Source organism: Heteronotia binoei, chromosome 3, assembly GCF_032191835.1.
Source record: "Heteronotia binoei isolate CCM8104 ecotype False Entrance Well chromosome 3, APGP_CSIRO_Hbin_v1, whole genome shotgun sequence".
NCBI lineage: Eukaryota > Metazoa > Chordata > Lepidosauria > Squamata > Gekkonidae > Heteronotia > Heteronotia binoei.
This window is the reverse complement of record NC_083225.1, coordinates 48,161,537-48,184,717: the sequence shown is the minus strand read 5'-3', so window position 1 is coordinate 48,184,717 and position 23,181 is coordinate 48,161,537. Positions and strand designations below refer to the sequence as shown.

At 44.5% G+C, this 23,181-nt stretch overlaps 1 protein-coding gene across 1 annotated transcript; it reads right to left on the bottom strand.

Moving 5' to 3' along the window:
• Positions 1 to 3,458: 3,458 nt before the first annotated feature.
• F10 (coagulation factor X) lies at positions 3,459 to 22,977 on the bottom strand. Its single transcript, XM_060233740.1, has 8 exons — positions 22,684 to 22,977; positions 15,486 to 15,646; positions 13,310 to 13,334; positions 11,105 to 11,218; positions 8,510 to 8,641; positions 7,138 to 7,436; positions 6,418 to 6,535; positions 3,459 to 5,354 (listed from the first exon to the last, which is right to left on the bottom strand). Exons 1-8 carry the CDS (start codon positions 22,751 to 22,753, stop codon positions 4,795 to 4,797), a joined length of 1,479 nt encoding a protein of 492 aa, XP_060089723.1. The 5' UTR covers positions 22,754 to 22,977; the 3' UTR covers positions 3,459 to 4,794.
• Positions 22,978 to 23,181: the final 204 nt, after the last annotated feature.

Genomic DNA, 23,181 nt, shown 5'->3' with positions numbered 1-23,181 from the left:
AGGCCAGCCAGGGACACCTTGGGGGGGGGGAGGCAGGGGCGCGCGCGTTCAGCGCGCGCGCCGCCGGAAACAGGAAGTGACATCACTTCCGGTGACGTCATGCCACCGCCGGAAACAGGAAGTGACACCACTTCCTGTGACATCATTTCCCCCGCGTCACCTGCCGGAAACGGGAAGTGACATCACTTCCTGTGACATCACTTCCCCCAAATGACATCATTTCCCCCAAATGCCACTTCCGGAAACAGGAAGTGACTTCACAGCACTTCCTGTGACGTCCCCAAAAATCCCCCAAATATCACCGCCGGAAACAATTTTGTTCTCAAATCCTGTATATACTTCATCAGTATATGCGATAAGGCACTTTCTCAACTGTGCTGCATAATGCAGCCTATTTATTTTGTCCTGTTTGCTCTGTTGGCTCTATCTGCGCCACCTTCATCACTTTCGGGGTGTGGATCCCCCAGTGGGGTGGTCTCCCGACTCCCTCTGCCGGCTGTTTCTGATAGCCCTGCGCCCCCTCTTTCATTTGATATTTCATCCGCCGGGAGATGCCGCAAAATGAGCCCCCTTGAGGCTTATGGTGGCAGGGCTCGGGGGAAGCGAGCTAGACTGCTGTTCTTTTGAGGGGTTATAGAGTGTTTCGAGCCCGTCCCTGTGGCATCAGTCCCATCATTGTGGGACCCAGGGGGCCGGCGCAGCGGCCCGCCGAAGCAGCCTGTCACTAATAACACAGGTCGAGATGCAGGACAGGAACCCGGAAGTGACCGACAGGCTGCTTCAGCGGGCCGCTGCGCCGGCCCCCTGGGCCCTACAACACTCTGCGTCACTCCAACACTCTGCGTCACATAAGAACATAAGAGAAGCCCTATTGGATCAGGCCAGTGGCCCATCCAGTCCAACACTCTGCGTCACATAAGAACATAACAGAAGCCCTGTTGGATCAGGCCAGTGGCCCATCCAGTCCAACACTCTGCATCACATAAGAACATAAGAGAAGCCCTGTTGGATCAGGCCAGTGGCCCATCCAGTCCAACACTCTGCGTCACATAAGAACATAAGAGAAGCCCTGTTGGATCAGGCCAGTGGCCCATTCAGTCCAACACTCTGTGTCACATAAGAACATAAGGAGGGAGGGAGCGAGGGAAGGAAGGAAGGAAGGAAGGAAGGAAGGAGGGAGGGAAGGAAGAAAGGAAGGAAGGAAGGAAGGAAGGAAGGGAGGAGGGAGGGAAGGAAGGAAAGGAAGGGAGGGAGGAGGGAGGGAAGGAAGGAAGGAAGGGAGGAGGGAGGAAAGGAAGGAAGGGAGGAGGGAGGGAAGGAAGGGAGGGAAGGAAAGAAGAAAGGAAGAAAGGAAGGAAGGGGTGAGGGAAGGAAGACCGCCCCCTCCCGCCAGCCCCCCCCCCCCCGCTTTCGGCCCCCAGCCTCCCTGCTTACCTTCTTCCAGGGCGGGTGACGGCCTCTCCTCCCGGCGGCTGGTGCTGCTGGCGAGGCTGGCGGCGGCTGCGGAGGCCGGGGAGGGCCTCCGCTGGTCTCTGGAGGACCTCCAGCGACCAGTGCCGGCCTCTCCGCGGCCTCCGCGGGTCGGCGCTGGTCGCTGGAGGCCCTCCAGAGTCTCTGGAAGGCCTTCCGGGACCAGCACCGGCTGCTGCGCGGCCTCTCCGCGGCCTCCGCTGGTCGCTGGAGGCCCTCCAGAGTCTCTGGAAGGCCTCCAGCGACCAGCGGAGGCCGCGGAGAGGCCTTCGCTGGTCGGCGCTGGTCCCGGAAGGCCCTCCAGAGTCTCTGGAAGGCCTTCCGGGACCAGCGCCCGCTGCTCTGCGGCCTCTCCGCGGCCTCCACTGGTCACTGGAGGCGCTCCAGAGTCTCTGGAGGGCCTCCAGCGATCAGCGGAGGCCGCGGAGAGGCCTTCGCTGGTCGGCGCTGGTCCCGGAAGGCCCTCCAGAGTCTCTGGAAGGCCTTCCGGGACCAGCGCCGGCTGCTCCGCGGCCTCCGCTGGTCGCTGGAGGCCCTCCAGAGTCTCTGGAGGGCCTCCAGCGACCAGCGGAGGCCGCGGAGAGGCCTTCGCTGGTCGGCGCTGGTCCCGGAAGGCCCTCCAGAGTCTCTGGAAGGCCTTCCGGGACCAGCGCCGGCTGCTCCGCGGCCTCTCCGCGGCCTCCGCTGGTCGCTGGAGGCCCTCCAGAGTCTCTGGAGGGCCTCCAGCGACCAGCGGAGGCCGCGGAGAGGCCTTCGCTGGTCGGCGCTGGTCCCGGAAGGCCCCCCAGAGTCTCTGGAAGGCCTTCCGGGACCAGCGCCGGCTGCTCCGCGGCCTCTCCGCGGCCTCCGCTGGTCGCTGGAGGCCCTCCAGAGTCTCTGGAGGGCCTCCAGCGACCAGCGGAGGCCGCGGAGAGGCCTTCGCTGGTCGGCGCTGGTCCCGGAAGGCCCTCCAGAGTCTCTGGAAGGCCTTCCGGGACCAGCGCCGGCTGCTCCGCGGCCTCTCCGCGGCTTCCGCTGGTCGTTGGAGGCCCTCCAGAGTGTCTGGAGGGCTTCCAGCGACCAGCGGAGGCCGCGGAGAGGCCTCCGCCACCGCCGCCGGGCCCTGCGTGCGGGCGGGGAAGGCGGCGAGTGAGGGAGGGAGCGTCCCTGCGCGTGTGCAGGGGCCCTGCGCACGCGCAGGCACTCTCCCTCCCTCACTCGCCGCCTTCCCCGCCGGCGCCCGCGGCCCACCGCCTCTGGGGCTGTCTAAACCGGGACCTCTAAATGGTCCCGGTATAGCCAGCCCGGGAGGCGGGAATAGGGGGCCAGAACCGGGACATTCCCGGGCGCCCGGACGGTCTGGCCACCCTACATATGAAAAAACATCTAAGGCAGGAGTCTCAGACTCAAAGCCCGTGGGATGGAACTGGCCTGTGCAGAGCTCAAATCTGGTTCTCAAACAACTTCCTTTTCCTCAGGGTTTTTTTTTGTAGAAAAAGCACAGCAGGAACTCATTTGCATATTAAGTCACACACCCTGACACCAAGCCAGCTGGAACTGCGTTCCTGTGCATTCCTGCTCAAAAAAAGCCCTGCTTCTACTGATTCCTTTCCCCTGCTGCTACTGCTGCACTGTAGCTTGCTTTTCCCCAGCTCTCTCAATGACTCTTTGCTTCCTATTTCCTGTTTCCTGCCTCTTGCTTTCCTTCCCCTCTCTTTCTCACACAGGCACACATAGAGCTCCATGGCTTCTTCCTGCTTCATGACGGAGAGATATGAAGACAAGTGTTTCCCTCTCTCTCTCTCTCTCACCCCTTCTGCTTCCTTCTTGGGAAATTAATTTACTGCACTCAATATCATGTTTCTATGACTTGCAAACTCTCATATATTAACCAAAGACCCCAATAATGACTTCACTGTAACAAGCACATTCCTTTTGCAAAACATACTGTATTTATCATCAGTCCATATGTGAATGACGATGTGTAATAAGACAGCATTTCCCACAAATAATCTTTAAAATACTGTTTTATTATTGCATACAGAACAACAGAAGAATATTGAATCAAGGAAAATATTTGTAAAATATAAGCCATAAAATATATATGTATAATCACCAAGTTTGACCTAAACTGTCATCCAAGTGGTGTAACCTTTGTGGTGGTTATATGGTGGTCACTCTTCTTTGCTTTCATTGGCTGACCATTTTGGAAGACAAGAGTTAGGCCCACTACCTTAACTGTTAAGGAGAATAAGTTGTTGATCATGAGCACAGTAACTTTGAGTGCTCTGAGACATGAAGTTTGCAGTCCAGTGTCTCCTAGCTAACCTTTAAAATATCAGATCGGGTGGAGGTGAATTTTATGACACTCACCATCTAACTACAGCATTAAACACATTACATGAAATGGAAGGCAGCCATTTCACCAACAGCCATTTTACTGGCCCACTTCGGAGCAGGAGAAAGTGAAACCAACCAGAGAAATTGCTCACAGCCATTTAAACCTAATAACTGCTTAGCTGTTAGGTTTCAATGGCCTGAACAGCTGAACTGAACCAGACAAAAGTCCTGTGAACATTTTGGAAAGGCACCTTCCTTGGATATCAGTTTGAAGGCTCTGCACCAGCTCAAGTTTGTGTCAAATTTTGGCTCATGAGCCTGTCCATGCCTATCCCTAGTGTTTAACACTGGCTAATTTTTCCATGAAATGTTAATATAATTAATTACAATGGCATGAAACAAAGTTGTAAATTAGGGATCCTATTTGAGAGGTTAAAAATACTGAAATATTAATTATAAATATCACACTGACACACTGGACAAGTGAATTCAAAATTTGCAGCTGTTCATCCAGGTGCTAATTCAAACGTGGGTATTTTTAACAACCTTTAGCTGAACTGAATAATCTGAAAAGTTTATGAACTTTTCAAACATATTTTCTGATATAAAAATGCTTGGTTCTATTGTAATATCCTTTTTTAAAAAAAGAGCATACTGAATCCATTAACTGTTGAATACTATCAGCATCCAATCATTTTGAAAATGGAATTGTGTCATTGTGACCCTGTTCTTACTTTTGGATCAGCCAAGTTCCCATTAAGAAGTTTAGTAGGAAGCAATTAAAACGTGGAAAAGATGTAAGAATTTAAATAAATAAATTTTCAAAAAACCCTGGTATAAACATGTGGGAGATCCGCTACAGCAAGGGAAGAAGCAAGCTATGTGAAAAACACGCCAATGGCAGTGGTTTTAAAAGGAAGCCTTGGAAATAGTTTGGTAGTTCTAAACAGAATTCACTGCTCAATTCCCCTAAATCCACCAAATCGGTAACAGCTGTCCTGTTCATTAAACATTGTTTTGCATGGTACGAGCCATGATTTTCTTTATCCAAAATATGAATTTTGACACTTTTGTATAAACTCCATATTTTCCTTTTCTTGCACACCCTTCTCCCCAACTGACAATACCAGTAACAAAATAAGTGCCCCTGTATGCAGTTACATGAGGGCCTCCACTGTCACCCTGACAAGCATCTTGTGCAATTGCATCATAGCCAGCACAGAACATATTTTCAGTGATAGCAAAATTGCTTGACAGCTTGCAGGTATTCCTGTCAACATAGGGGAGATTAACAACTTGAAGCTTGGTGGGCTGCCGACCTTTTTCATGGATGCGCCCAAAACCGCTAACAGTGCCTGATTCTTGAGCCATTAGGATTTGATTTGCAAAGTCCGGAGTGGGAAGGCATGCAGCCGTAACATTTTCAGAGAACTGGATAGGTCTCTTCAGCTTAATCAGGGCTATATCATAGTCATATGTTTTCAGCACAAATCTGTGATGCACAAATATTTTTTCTACAGCGAACATACTTCCAGTTCTTTCACTTGCTGCTGTGTCCACTTCCCCTGTGTGAAGTCAATGCAGCAGAGTTATTATGACATGCTAGTATTTTGGTCTTGAAATTGCTTAATTAGCTTTTCAGTAAAAGTGTATGTGCATGAGAGAAGGGAGTGAATGAGTCAAAGACATACAAAACTTCCTGTTCCACCTGCAAGCAAAGTGTAGTTTAAACAAAGGCATATCTGAGCAGGAACTTTCCTGCTTCAGCAGTTAATGTTAGAAACAAACAGGGATGATGTGATATCGGGTGAATCCCATGCTGGCATTTTTCTTATATGGCACATTTGTGCCCAACAGTAACACAGATTAAAAATATTATTCTGAAAGAATGCACACTGAGGACCCCAGGAATTAAATGCACATATAGATCTTAAAGAAGGCACTCAGTACTTATTTTTAGATTAGGTGTCCACATTGATACAGTTTGTTTTAAATGAGCATGGGACAGTGAGATTGTATATTATTCTAGATTTAAAAAAAAACTTTAGGAAGAAAAAAAGAAAATGTTATTTCTTATAATTCCCTATATCACTCATATATTCAGTATATATAATAGTAAGCTGGCTGGCTATTCCTTGTGAGGATAGCAAAAGCCACATAATGGGGCCACCCGAAAACAAGATGGAGGGACTCCCTATCCAGGCAGAAATATAGTGTTTACAAGCTGGGAACCTGGCAAGGAGTCATGGAGGGGGACAATATGGAAATGCCACTACACTCGTCAATTAATCAATTAACAAAACGGAAAATAATTCTAAAATTAACTGATGAGGACAGGATATGTTCCAGAAACAAAGAATATTGGGAACATGAGGTGTAGGGAAATGCTACCAAAGCCCTGTATCTGCCTGTTGTTTTATTGTTAGCCATTTTGCATTGAAAGCATTAAGGTGGGATATAAAAAATTTAAATAAATAGAGGAGGAGATTTTGAAAAGTGTGGCAGAACTTTCAAATGGTTCCCCGTCTGTATGGATTCTGTTAGGGCATCCAGCTTATAGAAGTGTTTAATTAAGTTTCTTTGAAAAGTCTTTCCTTAAAAAGAAGACAAATGATTATGAGGACCTACCTAAAATAACTCGAATTGATTTTGTTTGGTTTATACAATGAGCTGCAGTAAGCACATAAAACTGGTTCAGTACTGTTCCTCCGCAAAACCCGTCACCACCTTCATTTATTAAAAGTGCCTGAAAAGGGGGGGAAAACACAGAAAAACAGAATTTGAAGACTTAAACACTTTTATCATAGTTTTTATTTTATTATTACTGTATTAATATTTATTTATTTCCCTTTTTACTAGAGTACCTACAAAAAGTTAGGTGTTATAAACTGGAAAAAAACAAGACGGGCCCTGGCTCAGGCTTCCAAATTAAATACAGCTGAGGAGATACAAGAGAAGCCCACTTTTCTCAAGTGTGAAACTTGACTGAACATATTTGCCCAATCTGCACAGTTGCCACGACCACAGATACCGACAGACTGGGCAAAGGGGGAATATCCTCCCAGGGGTAATATGTGTTTCTATATTGGTGCTAATTGCAGTTTTAATGCACTGTATATCTGTTTTATATCAGTTGATCTTTATTGTCATTACTCACCTAAAATACTCAAGAACAAGGAGGGTAGTAAATAAATAGATTTGTCAGAAGGCAGATGTGCTCTTATGTGAGTTTTTATATATGGCAAAACCAAAATGATTGATTTAAAATTATAAACTATTTGTTAAACAATGCTTCAGTTAAAAGAGCTAATCAGCTGGAACTACAAGGTACATAGCACATTCATTTACCTGCCATGGACATTCACCTGGCTTACAGTCATGGCCGCCAACCACTCTCATACCAGGGTCAATCTCAGTTTTTGAATTAGAGTTGTTCTGTGCAGCGTTGAGCAAGACTTCACCCTGGGAGTGTAGGGAAGAGCTTTGAGTGGTGGAATTCTGGTCACTGGTGAAATTCTGGTCACTCAATGAATCATCATAAGTCAACTCTGTTTCAACATAGTCTTGGAAACTATACATTGAACTTGCTTCCCTCTTTTTCTTTGATGCTTCCTTTTTCACTGTAATTTGACCACAGGGAAAACTTCCTACAAAAACATTAACAGCATTTTAAATGTATTGACACAAACAAGCAAATATGTACCCAAAAAAGAAACGACCAAGCCTATTAAATTATGCCATACAATTATGCTTGCATGGTCTGACAGGCTAACTATTTTGAAAACTTGGGGGTTTTCAATTTCATTTCTACCAAAGGTAATAATTGAGGAGCAGAATTTTATGACAAATACTTTACAATATCTGGATAAATAAGAAATGTTAGAGGTTGGAGCTCATACACTATCTATTTACATGCTGCCACCATTTCTCTCTCTCTCTCTCTCTCTCTCTCTCTCTCTTTCTCTCTCTCTCCCCTCAGATCTTTGTGTGTGTGTGTTTCTTTCCCTAAGGTACACAGCCCACAGATTTAAACAAACATTAACTATTATGGTTTGAACATAACATTGAAGAAAGTAAGGTAGATTTTACAATGTTTATTTCCAACCTAACTTCTGAACTGCTTTCTTATTCCCACAACTGGGATCCTTTGTTACAAAATTATTCTTTTCAGCCAGCTCTAAACAGCTCATCTCAACGAGGAAGATATTGATTTATACCCCACCTTTCACTCTGAATCTCAGAGTATCAGAGCGGCTTACAATCTCCTTTACCTTCCTTCCCCACAAAAGACACCCTGTGAGATAGGTGGGGCTGAGGGAGCTCCCACAGCAGCTGCCCTTTCAAGGACAGCTGTGTGAGAGCTATGGCTGACCCAAGGTCATTCCAGCAGCTGCAAGTGGCTGAGTAGGAAATCAAACCCAGTTTTCCCAGATAAGAGTCCACACAATCACTGCATCAAACTTGCTCTCATACAGTTTCAAACTCTTTTTCCTCTCTACCTCCTAGCTGCCAACTCCCAACTGCTGTCTAAACTGCTGCTTTCCAATTAGCTCTCTAACATTCCATCATCTCTCATTGATCGCTTTTAGGGAGAAGTAGAACCCAACCTGCCAGTCAAAACCACATATTATCAGGGTTAATACTACACTAATAATATAATAGAGCTTGATTAAAAGTGATAAAACTTCATTAATAACCTTAACTCATTACATGACTATACCTGTAGCAACACAGGATGTTCCATCTTCCGCCAGAATATATCCATCAGCACAAGAGCACACAACAGTGTTTTCTACGAGGGTGCAAAAGTGGTGACAGCCACCATTGTTGAGTTTGCAATACTTTTGGATGACTGCATAAAAGATAAGTAAATACAGACGCCAAAAGGGAATAAATCAATGTTCTGCAGATAAAGACCAAAACTAACTAACTAACTAACAGGAATCTAGAACATATTCCTCTAGAGCCAACGGAGTCTGTGTCAGGCTGTACTCTTCCAGAAAGACCCATATACAAATCCGTGCTCTGGATGGCCTACTGGTGGGCCAGTTTGCGACTCTCTATCTCCGCATTGTAAACTCACCTTTTACATTACATAACATTCCCATCATTGTTTCGCATCATTGCTTCCCAAGGCGTTTACGTTTATTTCAGTGAGATGGGTTTCGACGACACCACAAAAGCATTTTTATCGAGACTAGTTTTGGTCTGGTCTTTTCTCTACGGGCATTGCAAATTTATATTGTAAAAGTTTTCCTGTGTTTTAAAAGACTCCTCCAAAAGCCACCACAAGGTGCAGTAATTTGCATGAGAACTGACAGCATTTGAAATTTTTACATATCATTGCTTGCCTCATCTAGTGATTTAAATTTGTATTGTTTTTTCAGTGTTGACATGATTTCCAAGCAATCGTATACATTTAACTAAGCACTGGTATTCCGGCTGCCCTCTGATCAGAGACACCCCCCCCCCCAAAAAAAAATTGAAATGCTTGAATGTAAAAGGAAAATAATTAAAGCGGAACACTGGTAGGCGATTTTAAGACTCTAAAACTCTGGATCAAACTGAATTTAAAAACACCCATAGACTGCAACTTTGCCATCTTTCCTCTCCTACTGAATCACAAAATTCCCTGGGAATTCTGGCCTGCAGCAGGAAGGGAAAATTAGAAAGTTCTGCTGCACAAATGGAAACTTTTCTACCTATGGAAATGCTCTGCTGGATCCAAGCTATCATCTTTAATCCTAACTTACCTCAGAACACAATTGTGAGGATCAAATGCTTGTTGCTATGTATGCTGCCCCAAGTTCCTTGGTAGAATGACAGATAAAATGCAATAGACAAATAATAAATGAAGAGAGATAAATTGATACCTCTTGAGGTAATTTTGGCCCTAAGTAATTCTCTTGCTCATCAAGCATATTCCTTTATGCATCCTGTACTGTTTTCGGTTTACATAGATTAATGGGGAAAATTTTGGGAGACCAAGAAGATAGCAACTAGAGGGAACTTTCCCCATCAAGGTACTTGCAGATAGATTTAAATGGACACATGGAAGTATGCTCAATTTCTGTTTTTCTTTTCCAATGTGATCGCCTGAAAAAATGATGTTGAAAACAATGCCTAAGGGTCTGTATCCTACGTGTCCGCTTATGTGAAGCCTTTTTCCAACCTGAGAGGCTCTTCAACCTATAGAAGGGTCATATAATTTAGAAGGAAGTTCACTGGGCTAAAAGAATTTCTTGTAGCCTAAGGTAAGATGCAAACCACTAGCTGTGGTACTGCCTGGTGACTGAAGTTGCCTTAAAGGCTTCTTTGCGTGCATACCAGCTCCTGTGCTGGAAAGGACTTGTGTACTCACCCCATTGTCAGGGATCATGTGACATGTCTCTGTTGTATACACAGAGGTGATACCGAAGTTCTGGATCAGTTGACTGAAGGCAGCTCCATAGTTTACACAGCAAACCTGGGGATTCCCATAAATCCTACATGCATTTAAATGCTCACATAATATGTCAGGGAACCCTGAGTGGGTCAGTTTGTGTGTGAAGCAGAACTTGTATATCTCTTCTGCAACTAGGTTCACAAAGTCTCTTTGCATTGGGAAGGTTATGCAAAAATTCTGTCTCAGATGTTACAGAGAGGCATGGAGAAGTGGAATAATGGGTCATTTGTGCTTTTTGCTTCACCCCAAACCACCCACCCACCCACCCAAAATATCCAAAGCTTCTTTAAGGCATTTGAATAGAAGTGTCAAGTTATTTTTATTCATTTGTCTTAAATCTTATACATTCTTTACTTTCATAGTTGCTGCAAAGAAACAATTCTATAATTATAAACATTTAATACTTGACATCGTTTTGGTTAATGTGCTGGAGGATGTGGCTTCAGTTTCAGATGAGGTCTTTTATCTTGGTGTTCTTAACTAAATCCCAGTGCTAAGAGCTGGTTGAAATGTTGGTGATCCCACACATGGTGGGAAGACTTGGGATGTGCTCCTGTTGCCACAGCATGCCACAAAGTGCGCATATATATTTACGGACATACATAGAAGTATGCTAAATTTCTGTTTTCCTCCCCCTCCCCTTCTTTGGAGGTTCAGGAATAGCAGAAATCAGGAAAATGGTACATATCCATACATGCATATGTTCAGGCCAGCCAATTATTTCCCAGTAGGCAGCTACATTTATCAGGCTTCACCTCACTGCAGTGTCTCAACCAGCCCTATCTCTACCGACCCAGTGTTCACCTAGGAACACTGTACTCTGTTATTTCAGCCTAAGTCACCACTCAGATGATTAGAAGGCAAACTTACCCGATTCACAGTTTTGGCCGTGATAACCATCTAAACACGAGCAGGTGTATTTACCAATTCCATCTTTGCATGTTCCACCATAATGGCAAGGGTTAGGCTCACATTGGTCACCGTCTAGAGTGGGGAAAGAATAATCGAAGAGGCTAATACACACACAAATATGATGGTGTTAGAAGTCTCTTTTCAGGATGCATGGTGTTTTCTGGATTAAGTGCAGCAATCACTGGTACAAACATTCACTGTGAACCTGAAGCAAATATAGAATCCCATTTGCTGACTGTAGAATCTGCTTGGTATTCATATGCTAAGTGTCCAATATGCTGTTGGGCTCTTAAAAATAAAAATAAAATAAGCACAGGTAACTAAGTTTAATTCTATGTTATGGCAGCGTTCAGTCCCCCCAAAATCATCCAGATCAGGTCATAGAATGAATGTGAATGTCAGGCTACGGGGTGGATCATTTTGATACCATTGTTAAGCCAGGAAATGTGTTTGGGTTTTATGTCCCATCAAAATTGAACCAACATGCTTTTATGCTATGGGCTTGAGTTATTAAGGAATACAATAACCATGTAACATTTACACTCAGAGCTATGGAACTGAGGGTTTAACTTTTACATCTAAAATGTTTGTTGATTTACTGGCCCAACAGCTTGCAGCTATGGATGGATGTATACGTGTATCTTTACAAATGTGGCTCACAATACTTTCCTACCTGTGCCATAATATTTTCCTAAACAATTAATTATTTACTTTGGTTTTAAATGGAAAATATAGTGGGGGATAAAATGGCTTAGACCTAAGCAAAGACATCGAGGAGTCTCTTCTGCTTGCACAAGAACAGTTGTGTACATGGAAGATCTCAAAGTGATCTAATCTGGAATCCATCTTCACTAATATATGATCACTAAGGGGATCCACACAATTTAGTTCTTCTGGGGTGCGGTCACACATCACATTAAAAGCGTGTGTGTAAAACTCAAATTTGAACAGCTGAATATTGATTCGATGCAGGGCCATTCAGACGAGCATCCAAGAATGTGACTCATTCTGTTGTTGAGCGTTCAGACATCCAATACTATCATGCTCTTTTCTTGGAGCATGCGTGATCAGGTGGTGATTTCTGGGAGGGGGGAGGTCCATTGAACATGCGCCCAACTGTTTGGAGGTGGGAAATCAAACATTACTTCGGGGGGGGGGGAGTTTCCAGAAATCCTCCACATTGAAAAAAATAGATTTTTTTTCCTGTTCTAAATAGTGGGATAACGTTTCCCCCCCTCCGATCCTGTGTTGATTGGAGAAGCAGAAGCATCACCTTAGATTCCCAAATGATCTGGCAATGTGCATGTCTGCTGGGGCTTTAAAAAAAAAAAAAGGTGAGAGGCAGTATCGCACGTGAGCTGTCCAAACAGGAAAAAGCCGATCTTGTGCAGCTTTTTTGAAAAAGAACCGGACTTTGTGCTGTCAAATTAATGCTCCATTGAGGCGTAGCAAGCCGGGATGACCCTGGATGACACTTGATTGCCAGATGTGGATGTCTGAACGAACACATTTAATCCGTCAGCGAGATGGAGCTGTGTCGCCACTAATGGTACGTCTGGCAGCACCCCTGGACAGGCTTTTTACAGGATCTATATATAGAGAGAGTAGGTGTGCTCCAGCCAGCTTATTTGCTAAAGCTCACCAAATAATTCTCCTTACTACAGTCCCATTCCACATGGCTGTATCCATATAGGTCTTATGATCTCCTGCATAGCCTTTTTGGGTGATTAAAGGAGACTCTTCCACCTTTTTTCACCTTCAGAAGAGATGGCTTGATCCAAACCTGTTTGAGGTAATACAGAATAAGGATGTAGTTCCTTTGTTGTCAGATTGGCCAACACTAGCCTGGTGCAACTAGAAACTAGAATGTGAATATACTCACAATGTCAGACTATGGGGTGGATCATTTTGATACCACTGTTCAGCCAGCAAATGTGTAAGAAAGGTACAGGTAAGAAAGGATTATGAGTCACATTTGTAAAGGTACATGGATATATCCATCCATCATAGCTGCAAGCTGTTGGGCCAGTAAGTCAATGATGTGAGAGTGTGATTTGGTATGACATTTTAATTATGTTGAAACAGCAAATGTCTTTACCAAGTATACATTTTCAGTATCTTCAATAAGTGTTTTAGTACAAAAAACTTTAAAATATCTCTTACCGAAATATTTATTCCAGAATGCCTCCTAATGAGAAAAACATAGCATGTTAATAAATTAGTTAGCTAGAATGTTAAAATGTCCATCACACAAATTAGAGAAAACTGATTCAAAGATTAAGACTGACCTAATACAATCCTTTAAGAACCAATTATAGAGCTGATTGCGCTTCTATAAATATCCCCCACTTTTGTTTCCTTTTACCAAATGGTGAACCTTTTCCCTTGTCATAACTTTACTATCCCCTCCCCTCAGTGAACAATATACTTTATGGACATTGCCAGGGCTTTTTTGTAGAAAACCCCCAGCAGGAACTCATTTGCATATTAGGCCACACCCCCTTATGCCAAGCCCACTGGAACTGTGTTCCTGATCAAAAAAAGCCCTGGACATTGCCCTGATAACACTTCATTGGTAGTGGTGGTGAGTGCCATCAAGTTGCAGCCAATTTATGGTGCCCACCACATAATGTTTTCAAGGCAAGAGATAAGCAGATCAGATGAGCAGTTTGACATCACCTTCCTCTGCATAGCAACCCACGTCTTCCTTGGTTGTCTCCCATCCAAGTACTAACCAGGACTGACCCCCCTAAGCTCCTGAGATCTGCTGAGATCACAGAAGATACATGATGGCTGTTCTATGACAAGTTCTGTGGAGTTCTACCACCTCCTATCATGGTATTCTCTCTAACACGGCAGCTTACATCCTTTCCAGGCTGACGGCCCTCTTTGCCTAGGATTAGGGTTGCCAACTCTAGATTGGAAAATACCTGACGATATGGAGGGGTGGAGCCTGAAGAAGGTGGGGTCTGAGAAAGAGAAGGACTTCGATGGGGTACAGTGCCATAGAGACCACCTTCCAAAGCAGCCATGTTTTCCCGATGGACTGATCTCTATCACTTGGAGATCAGTTGTAAGACCAGGCAAGCTTCAGCCAACCCCTGGAGGTTAGACAACCAAAAAAAGAGTCACACGGGATGTGGAACTGAAGAGCAAGCATAGGCACCATGTACCACTCACTCCTGTAGCAGAGTTAACCCTTGACAAACCAATTAAAAAAAATTGAAATTATGTCCAAAAATATTTATTAATTAATTCAGATGGTGAACAACAACCACAAGGGTATAAAAATTCTTCAATATCAGAGATAAATTTCCCACAAGGGAGTAAAGCTGACAGGCAAAACCGGGCTATTTTTCCATTTCGCTGTAAACTTTATCTTCTAAGCCATTGCTTATTCCTTCACATAGTCAATTTCAGATACAGGATAAGAATGCCAAAAACCTGTAATGTTACTTGCAACACTTCAATGTGATCTCCCGCTTTTACAACTGATCTCCAGCTGGCAGAGATCAGCTCCCCTGGAAAAAATGGCTGATTTGAAGGGTGGACTCTATGGCATTGTACCATGCTGAGGCCCCTCCCCTCCCCAAACCCCGCCCTCTCCTGGATCCATCCCCAAAGTCTCCAGGTATTTTCCAACACAGCCCTGGCAACCCTACCCAGAACTAGCTTGCCAAACAGTACATTGGCAAGAACTTGTCACTTACACGTTTTTTCAGTTTAATGTAATCTCTCTGGTCCTTGTAAAAATGAATTAGATATATTTAATAACTATATACTAATCAGCCGCCCTGAGCCTGTCAGGGGAGGGCGGGATATAAATATGATAAAACAAAAAATAATTAAAAAGAAAATAAAAGGAACAAACTGTGGCAAACTGTAACACTATAATGCATAACCTGAACAAAATAATTTCTCAGATTCTTAGGATCATGGTGTTCAGTTATTCTAGTTATGTGTAACATGGAATTTAACTTTTCACGTTAATTGTAGCAAAAATAAATAGAAATCTAGTGGCAGTTTAAATACTAATTAGATTTTATTCCAGCATAAGCTTTTGTGCACCAGAGTCCACTTCTTTTGATCTAGCGTGGTAACCTTATCAGAAACGCTGTTTTTCTAACATTCCCAGTGATGTGGGCAGACTCATTGCGCTTCTTCTACAAGGGCACACCTATGGCAATAATGAAGGTGACAAGGCCAGCACACTCACTCCCCCTTCTCAGACACTGGCCCTGGAACAGATATATCATGTGTTCAGTGTTACTAACCAACTAGGATAAACCAGAAATAAACTATACAACCAACACAAATCCAGGAACCAGTTTGTCCTTACTGTTAGCGCTTGATCTTCAAAGGCCTCTCTGGCTTCTTCTTTCGAGCATCTCTCCTCATAACACTCTCTTTCAATATTTCCTTTCTTGAACTCCTCAAATGCTGAATTGGCACGCCTAGTTCTGCTCAGAAATCTGTTGGCAGTTTTGTCTTCTAAGAATACTAAGCAAAGAAAGAAAGAAAGTAAAAAAAACATTGTTGCTTCACAGGCAAGCTCCTCTGTCTATTAAAAACATCTAAATAAGGTGAATAGAAAAGCGTGATTAGAATGGCTCTAATTTCATGTGAAGAATGTAGATGCATGTAATGGTGGGTAAGCATATCACTAGGTGGGTAAGCAGCAGATTCATGACAGTATCCATCAGTGGCGACCTGACGCCCCATGGCGTCCTAGGCAGACTCGCTGCCTGGTGCCCCCCAAGTGCCCCTGCGCCTCCCCCCTCCTCGCTGCAGCTCCGTGCCCCTCCGTGCCCCCTCCTTTCCCCCTCCCTTCAGACCCTTTCCCACCCACCCTGTGACAATTTCAACACTGGAACTGGCTCTAGCGCCGCATTCCGGCTCTCTAAAGCCCCCCCCCCCGACCAAACACTCAAATCGCAGGTAAAACCACGCCGCGTGGCTGCACTACACTCACTGGGTGCGGTCACACGTACCATTAGCTCCGTCTGGCTGACGGATTAAATGTGTTCGTTCAAACAGTCACATCTGGCAATCGATCGTCATCCAGGCTTGCTACACATGAATGGTGCATTAATTTGACAGTACATAAAGTCTGGCCCTTTTTTAAAACAGTGGCACAAGATTGGCTTTTTGTTGTTTGGACAGCTCACGCGCGATACTGCCTCTCACCTTTTTTTTTTTTTTTAAAGAAAGCCCCAGCAGACATGCGCATTGCCAGATCATCCGGAAATCTGAGGTGACGCTTCTGCTTCTCCAATCAACACAGGATCGGAGGGGGGGGGGACGTTATCCCACTATTCAGAACAGGAAAAAATTCTTTTTTTTCAATGTGGAGGATTTCAAGATATCATTGTCACTGCCAATTTCTAGGAAAATAATTCCTGGCAGTTCCGTGGTTTGGATCGGCAATGTTAATTCTGGAAACTTTCGCCCTTCCCCCTTGCCTCTGAAGAAAGTTTTGATTTCCCAGCTCCAAACAGTTGGGCGCATGTTCAATGGACCCCCTCCCCTCCCAGAAATCACCATCTGATTACGCATGCTCCAAGAAAGGAGTGTGATAGTATTGGATGTCTGATCGCGCACAACAGAATAAATCCTATTATTGGATGCTCGTCTGAACTGCCCTGCATCCATTCAATATTCAGCAGTTCAGATTTGAGCGCTATACACCCGCTTTTAATGGTAGGTGTGACTGCACCCACTGTCTCTCAGGAACAGTGTCCTGAATGGGCGACACCCACTGAACTCCTCCTTCCCCACTTCCTGGATGGGAGAGGAGGCAGCAGGAGTCACCCTTTCAGGATGCTGTTCCTGAGAGATGGTGAGCACAGCCCGGCCCCGCAGTGCGGTTTAACCTGCGATTCGCATGTTCAGCTGGGGAGGGGGGGGCTTTAGAGAGCCAAAATGCAGCGCTAGAGCCAGTTATGGCATTGAAATTGGCATGGCGTGGGTGGGAAAGGGTCTGAAGGGAGGGAGGAGGAGGCACGGCGGGGAGGCGCAGGGGGGGAGGCAAAGGGAGTAGAGGGGCGGTGGCGGTGGTAATGGCGGGGGGTGAAAGGCAAACTAGGTGCTTGCCTGGGGCACCAGGAGGGGGGGTGGGGAGCCCAATTTTTCACCCCCACCCTCCTGGCACCCTTGGCAGCCGCCTAGTTTACCTAGCGGGAGGGCCGGTCCTGGTATCCATGCTACAAAAGCAAGTCGCTTATCGGCCTTGGATCAGATGCTTGCCTGCCACATGGACAGAAACCAGCCAAAGTTTGTAATGGCTGCTGGTCCCAAAAACAGTTACAAGGCAGTAGGCTTGCCAGTCCCCAGGTCCTGGATCCCCTGGTTTTTCAGGCTCCTTTCCACTGCCAGCCAGTAGCACCTTTAAGACCAATGAAGTTTTATTCACAATGTAAGCTTTTGTGTGCTAAAAGCACACTTCATCAGACAACAGTATGGAATGAAATTAGCAGACCAGTCTTACATATAGAGAGAGTGGGCAGAGAACTAGTATGCAAAATAGCAAAAATTAGTTTATCTGAATTTGCAGGTTTAATTTTTAAAAAGTCTTCACATGTTTTTGTTGATTTAGTTTATCATTTAAATCTCTGTTACTTACATTCTACATGTTACTCTCTTTACTAGTAGTTGAATTACAGAAGGGTTCTTTTGTGACTGGCCACACCTTAGCCATTATTTCAGAAGGTTCCAGAAGGAATATGATTCAGCCACACCGTCTTCCCTTCAAATGAGACTTGTGGCTGCTCTGCTTGGATCTCTTTATCATTTCTCTCTTTGGCTGCTTAAGATGGGCACTAGGTTTACCAATGAGTAAGTTTTCTAGTCATCAGTATCAGGATCACTCTGGGTTCCTTCTCCCTCACCCCTATCACTTAACTCAGTGAGCAGCAGAGACCCCTTGGTTTCCTGGGACACATGACTGTAAGGAATCCCTACCCCTTTAGGGAAACCCTGCCCAAATCCTTGCCCTGAGCATTGGGGTGTCCCTTCTACACCATGGGCTACCGCCACTCAAGGTATCCCTGAATCCTCTGCTTCCCAAAATCCTTCTAGTGCCTTGAGTTATAGTAAGATGGATGTACATGAGCATCTCCAAACGACTATGTGAGTTGGCATAGTACAGTGCAATCAAAATTCCTTTTAAGAACAAAATGTTGTATTAACATCCTACAAAAAAGATCAGCACAGATTAAATGCAGATACCTCAGCTATCAAAGAGAATTCTTAAAAACGCTATGAAATAAACCTAAACTGTCCCATGAAGCCACTATTGACTCTGTTGTGGAATTTACATGTAGCCACTTACGTAACAATTTTTACAATAGAGCATGGTGGATGAATATGCCATGTTATTATGGGAAAGCAGGAAAACCTCCCACTTTGCAACAGCATCACACCTAGCGCAAACAACTCATGAGGAAATAGCTTTAGTCATGTATATGCGACCTAACTTTAGTTTGTTGATTACTACAAGCAAGGATGAGAGAAACTGGGTTGCCTTAAATCAATGGTTTTTAAATTGTGAGTTAGGAACAAAAGTGGGTTGTGAGACCAGGAGGGAGGAAGAGAAGAAACAGAGTGAGATAAAAGAGGATGGTGTATGGCAAATTTGGATTTGTTTCTGTGGAATGGCCATAAAACATAACTTGTTGTTCAGTAATGTGATATATTTGCAAATATGAAACATAGGGTTGCCGGGTCTGTGTTGGAAAATACATGGGCACTTCAGGGGTGGATCCGGGAGAGGGTGGGATTTAGGGAGGGGAGGGGCCTCAGCAGGGTACAATGCCATAGAGTCCACCCTTCAAAGCAGTCATTTTTCTCTAGGGGAGCTGATCTCCCCCAGATGACAATCAGCTGTAAAAACAGGAAATCTCCAGGCCCCACATGGAGGCTGGCAAGCCTAAAACATGAAAAGTACTATATGAATGCTTTATGCTGGAGAGGAGGAAGGAAGTTGTGTGAAGTTACTTTGCAAATGAGTCCCAAGATTTAATAAGTTTAGAAGTAGGTCTTCCTTCAAAAAGTTTGAGAACGCCTGCTTGTGTTGTTTTTTTAAACTAAATGGTTTTCTGATTATGTGTCCTTCTCCATCTGTGGGATTACCCAGGAAGTGACTATTTAAACTGCATACTGTTTTGCAATGTCTATTTTCCCCTGAAGATATTTAAATTCGCTAACCACACTTTTATCTTTCTTCCTTCTTGGGGTATTTGTACAGTCTTTTTCATTAAAAACACAGAAAGGCTGCATGAAGATTATTTGCTGAATGGGCTAGAAATTTAACCTTGCAATTAAAAGGTTTTTTCTCATTCTGCATCCTTTGAGTAGGTGCTGGTAGAGTTATATCCATGCATAAATTTTATTTTTAAATGAGTTAATAATGCTCAATTCTCTTTCATATCTTTATTGGTGATTGCTCTGATTTAGAGAAGCGCAAGGTCAGCAGAAGTCTGCATGGCAGGTTAAGAACATAAGAGAGGCTGTGTTGGATCAGGCCAATGGTCCATCCAGTCCAACACTGTGTATCGCTCAATGCCCAAAACCCAGGTGTCATCAGGAGGTCCACCAGTGGAGCCAGGAATCCAGAATCCTCTCACAATGCCCCCCAAAACAACAAAGATACAGAGCATCTCTGCCCCAGACGACACAGATGGACCTCAACTCTGTATGTTTATCCAATCCACTATTGAAGCTGGCTATGTTTGTAGCAGCCATCACTTTCTGCACCAGTTAATTCCATTATGTGGCAATGAATTCCATGGCTTATCTAGAAAATGTGTAATGTTCACTACCTTTTCACCAGGCAGGCAAGTAACCACGTAGCCAGGATACAGGTTCGCAATCCATCCATCTTCATGCCTAAAGATCGAATCACCAACTACCAAGACCACCCCCTCCCTCCCTGCCCAGCGATGGTTCCTTGGTGTAACAGGATACCTGTTCACCAACTGCAGAAGGGTTGCCTTCTGAGGGAACATTCCCCTTATCATCAGCAGAGTGTCATTTTCCCTTGACCCTCATGCTCCCTAATAGTGGTAAGGCTGCCATTCTCAGAGTGGGACACATCTAACAAACCCCCAAGAGTCTTATCCATGTGTCTGTCTCTACTTCTCCGGGTCAGACATCTTGGCCTCAAGGGTGCAAACTTGTTCCCTGAGAACCATGAGCTACTTGCACCAAGCACTAGGGTTGCCAAGTCCAATTCAAGAAATATCTGGGGACTTTGGGGGCGGAGCCAGGAGACTTTGGGGGTGGAGCCAGGAGCAAGGGTGTGACAAGCGTAATTGAACTCCAAGGGAGTTCTGCCCATCACATTTAAAGGGACAGCACACCTTTTAGAATGCCTTCCTTCCATAGAAAATAATGAAGGATAGGGGCACCTTCTTTTGGGGCCCATAGAATTGGACCCCCTGGTCCAATCTTTTTGAAACTTGGGAGGTATTTTGGGGAGAGGCACTAGATGCTATACTGAAAATTTGGTGCCTCTACCTCAAAAAACAGCCCCCCCCAGAGCCCCTGACAGCCGCGGATCAATTCCCCATCATTCCCTATGGGAATCGTTCCTGAAGGTGCATAATGGCTATGGGGGTGGAGCTTCCCCCGCCGGCCAGCTGGCTGGGGGAGGGGGGAAGCCTGTAAAACCAGGGGATCCCCCGCTGGGACCTGGGGATTGGAAAGCCTACCAAGCACATACCCATAACTTATGTCCAGTGAACAGATAATCGTACATATTACACTCAGTGCAATACACTGGATAGCCTCCAACTCAGGTTGCCAGCCTCCAGGAGGGGCCTGGAGATCTCCAGCCTTTACAATTGATCTCCAGTTGGCAGAGATCAGCTGCCCCGGAGAAAATGGCTGCTTTGAAGGGTGGATTCTATGGCATTGCACCATGCCCTGGCTTCTTCACCCTGTTGCTGAACTTGCATGTCTGCTAAACTTTCCTGTTTATTCCTTCATTCCAGACACTGGAGCTGAAACACTTCAGCACTGGAGCATGGCCTTGCAGAGCTGGGCCTGCTTGTAGGAACTCTAAGGAACTTGTTAGGTCAAAAACTCCACCCCACCACTGGAGCCCATCACTCTGATTGGAAGCTAATCAATAAAGGAAAATGAGTGAGTCAACCTCTGGTTGATTAACAATTGGTCTTGCTGAAAGCGGAAGTGCTCAGACCTTCTTTCCTTCTCAGACTGCCTTTAACTTCAAATGCTAGTTTAATTTCAAATGTTAATTTAGCCCTTCTAGGCTTGGATTAAAGGGGACTCTAGCTAAATAGCTTCAGCAGTTACAACAGTAACTGCTTGTTCTCTTGTAGGAGGGGAAAAAAACCCTTCTTTAAAGAATGCTTAACATTCAGTTTAATATTGGGCCCCGTTGGGTTTTTAAGTCCTAGCTGTATTTAAACCCTAGCTACAGATTTTTTAAAATCTGCTTTCCTTTTTCTGCTACAAAACCTGATTAAGGTTTAGCCTTATCTGTGAACTCACTATCTCTAGTGTCTGGTAGTAGTGCTTTAATCTATAGGTGTAGTAAAGTGATGTTAGAGTTTAAGAAAGCCTTGTGACCTGAGTTTTAATCCTTTGTTTGACCCTCTGGTTTAACCCTTCCTGTACTGCAGTAAAACTAGTAAAGAATCTCTGGGCCTGTTTAAAAATTAAAATTAGCTACACCTGAGTGGTTTGAGCAGCTACAACCCTGAGAAGTAACACAATGTTGGTATCTAAAGCTATTATTAACTATTTGCCCTCCTTACTAGTCAAACTCTTTTAATTTAGCCTATCTTGATAGAATTTTATATTAAAACTTAGATATTGGGGTTCCTGCACAAAGACCTGAACAGAGCATCATGATGCTGTTCTCTGTACTTCATTCTGTCATTGAATGCTAGCTCTTCCTCTTCTGCTCCCATAAAAGACTTCTAAAACCTAGAAGCAAGTCACCTAGGATTATCATTCCAGGGCACTAGTAAAGCTGTTATGTTCTACTATGCTTTGCTGATCTCTGAAACCAAGTATTTTTCCTTTCGACACAGAAGTATTTGTCTTCCTTTTCTTCTCCTCTGTTCCTTCATGATTATTTGGTTTTGTACCACACTATCTTGAATTTTAATAAATCATCACATTAATTAATTTTCTGCTTATGATGAATCCCATACAATACAACATTATATAACTAGATCAAATTTTTCTCCCTTCTGACTGAAGAAGAAATATTTCTGAGAGAAGTGTTGTCTCCCTGCAATTATACTGCATCGCTGCTGGTCTTCCCTTCCACAAATCAAATGCTATGGTGCACCCTTTTTTATTTTAACAGGAAAGAATCCGATTTCACACATGGTGTGTAGGCACTAAACTCAGACAATGTTATTTATAACAAGACCATGCCGTTGGAGAATATTTCTCCTCATATGTGATCCTTTCTCATCCTGACAACAAAAGTTAAATGCCTCATATTAAAAACCAGTTAAAACAATTACGTAGAGAGAAAAAAAGAAATCAAAGGGTCTTACCATTTATTTCTGCCTCCTGGAGTCTTGGCAAAAAAGCAAACAGCAGAATGACAAACAGCTGGTTAGCCATAGTGCTAGTCTAAGAACAACAGCAGCGTGTTTCACTTCAGGGCCAGCGATGAGCAAGGTTCAAACAGCACACTTCCTGTAACTGTGCTCTAGCTCTTATCATATACAACCAAAACGCTTTTCTTTTGACAGTGTATTCTTAAAATTGTTGTGCTGACTGCTTGGACATCCTGGACTTTTCCAAGTAAGGTCATAGAGCCTTTGTAGATAAACAATATGTTTTGGTTTTGTTGCCTCAGAAGAGTTTCCTACTCTTTGCCCAGAAGGTCAAAAGCTAGTTGCATTTATTTACTGGAATAATCTTCCACATGGCAAGTTTTTGGTGGAAGAGAGTGCACTCCCCCCGTCCTCCCCCACTAGGGTTGCCAATCCCCAGGTGGGGACAGGGGATTCCCCAGTTTGGAGGTCCTCCCCCCGCTTCAGGGTCAT

Coding starts and splice junctions, on each gene's coding strand:
- F10 (XM_060233740.1), bottom strand. CDS start 22,753: ATGGCTAACCAGCTGTTTGTCATTCTGCTGTTTGCTTTTTTGCCAAGA. Junction 7,437..8,509: donor AACATCCTGTGTTGCTACAG/GTATAGTCATGT, acceptor ATGTTTTTGTAG/GAAGTTTTCCCTGTGGTCAA. Junction 6,536..7,137: donor CAGGTGAATGTCCATGGCAG/GTAAATGAATGT, acceptor CCCCCTTTTCAG/GCACTTTTAATAAATGAAGG.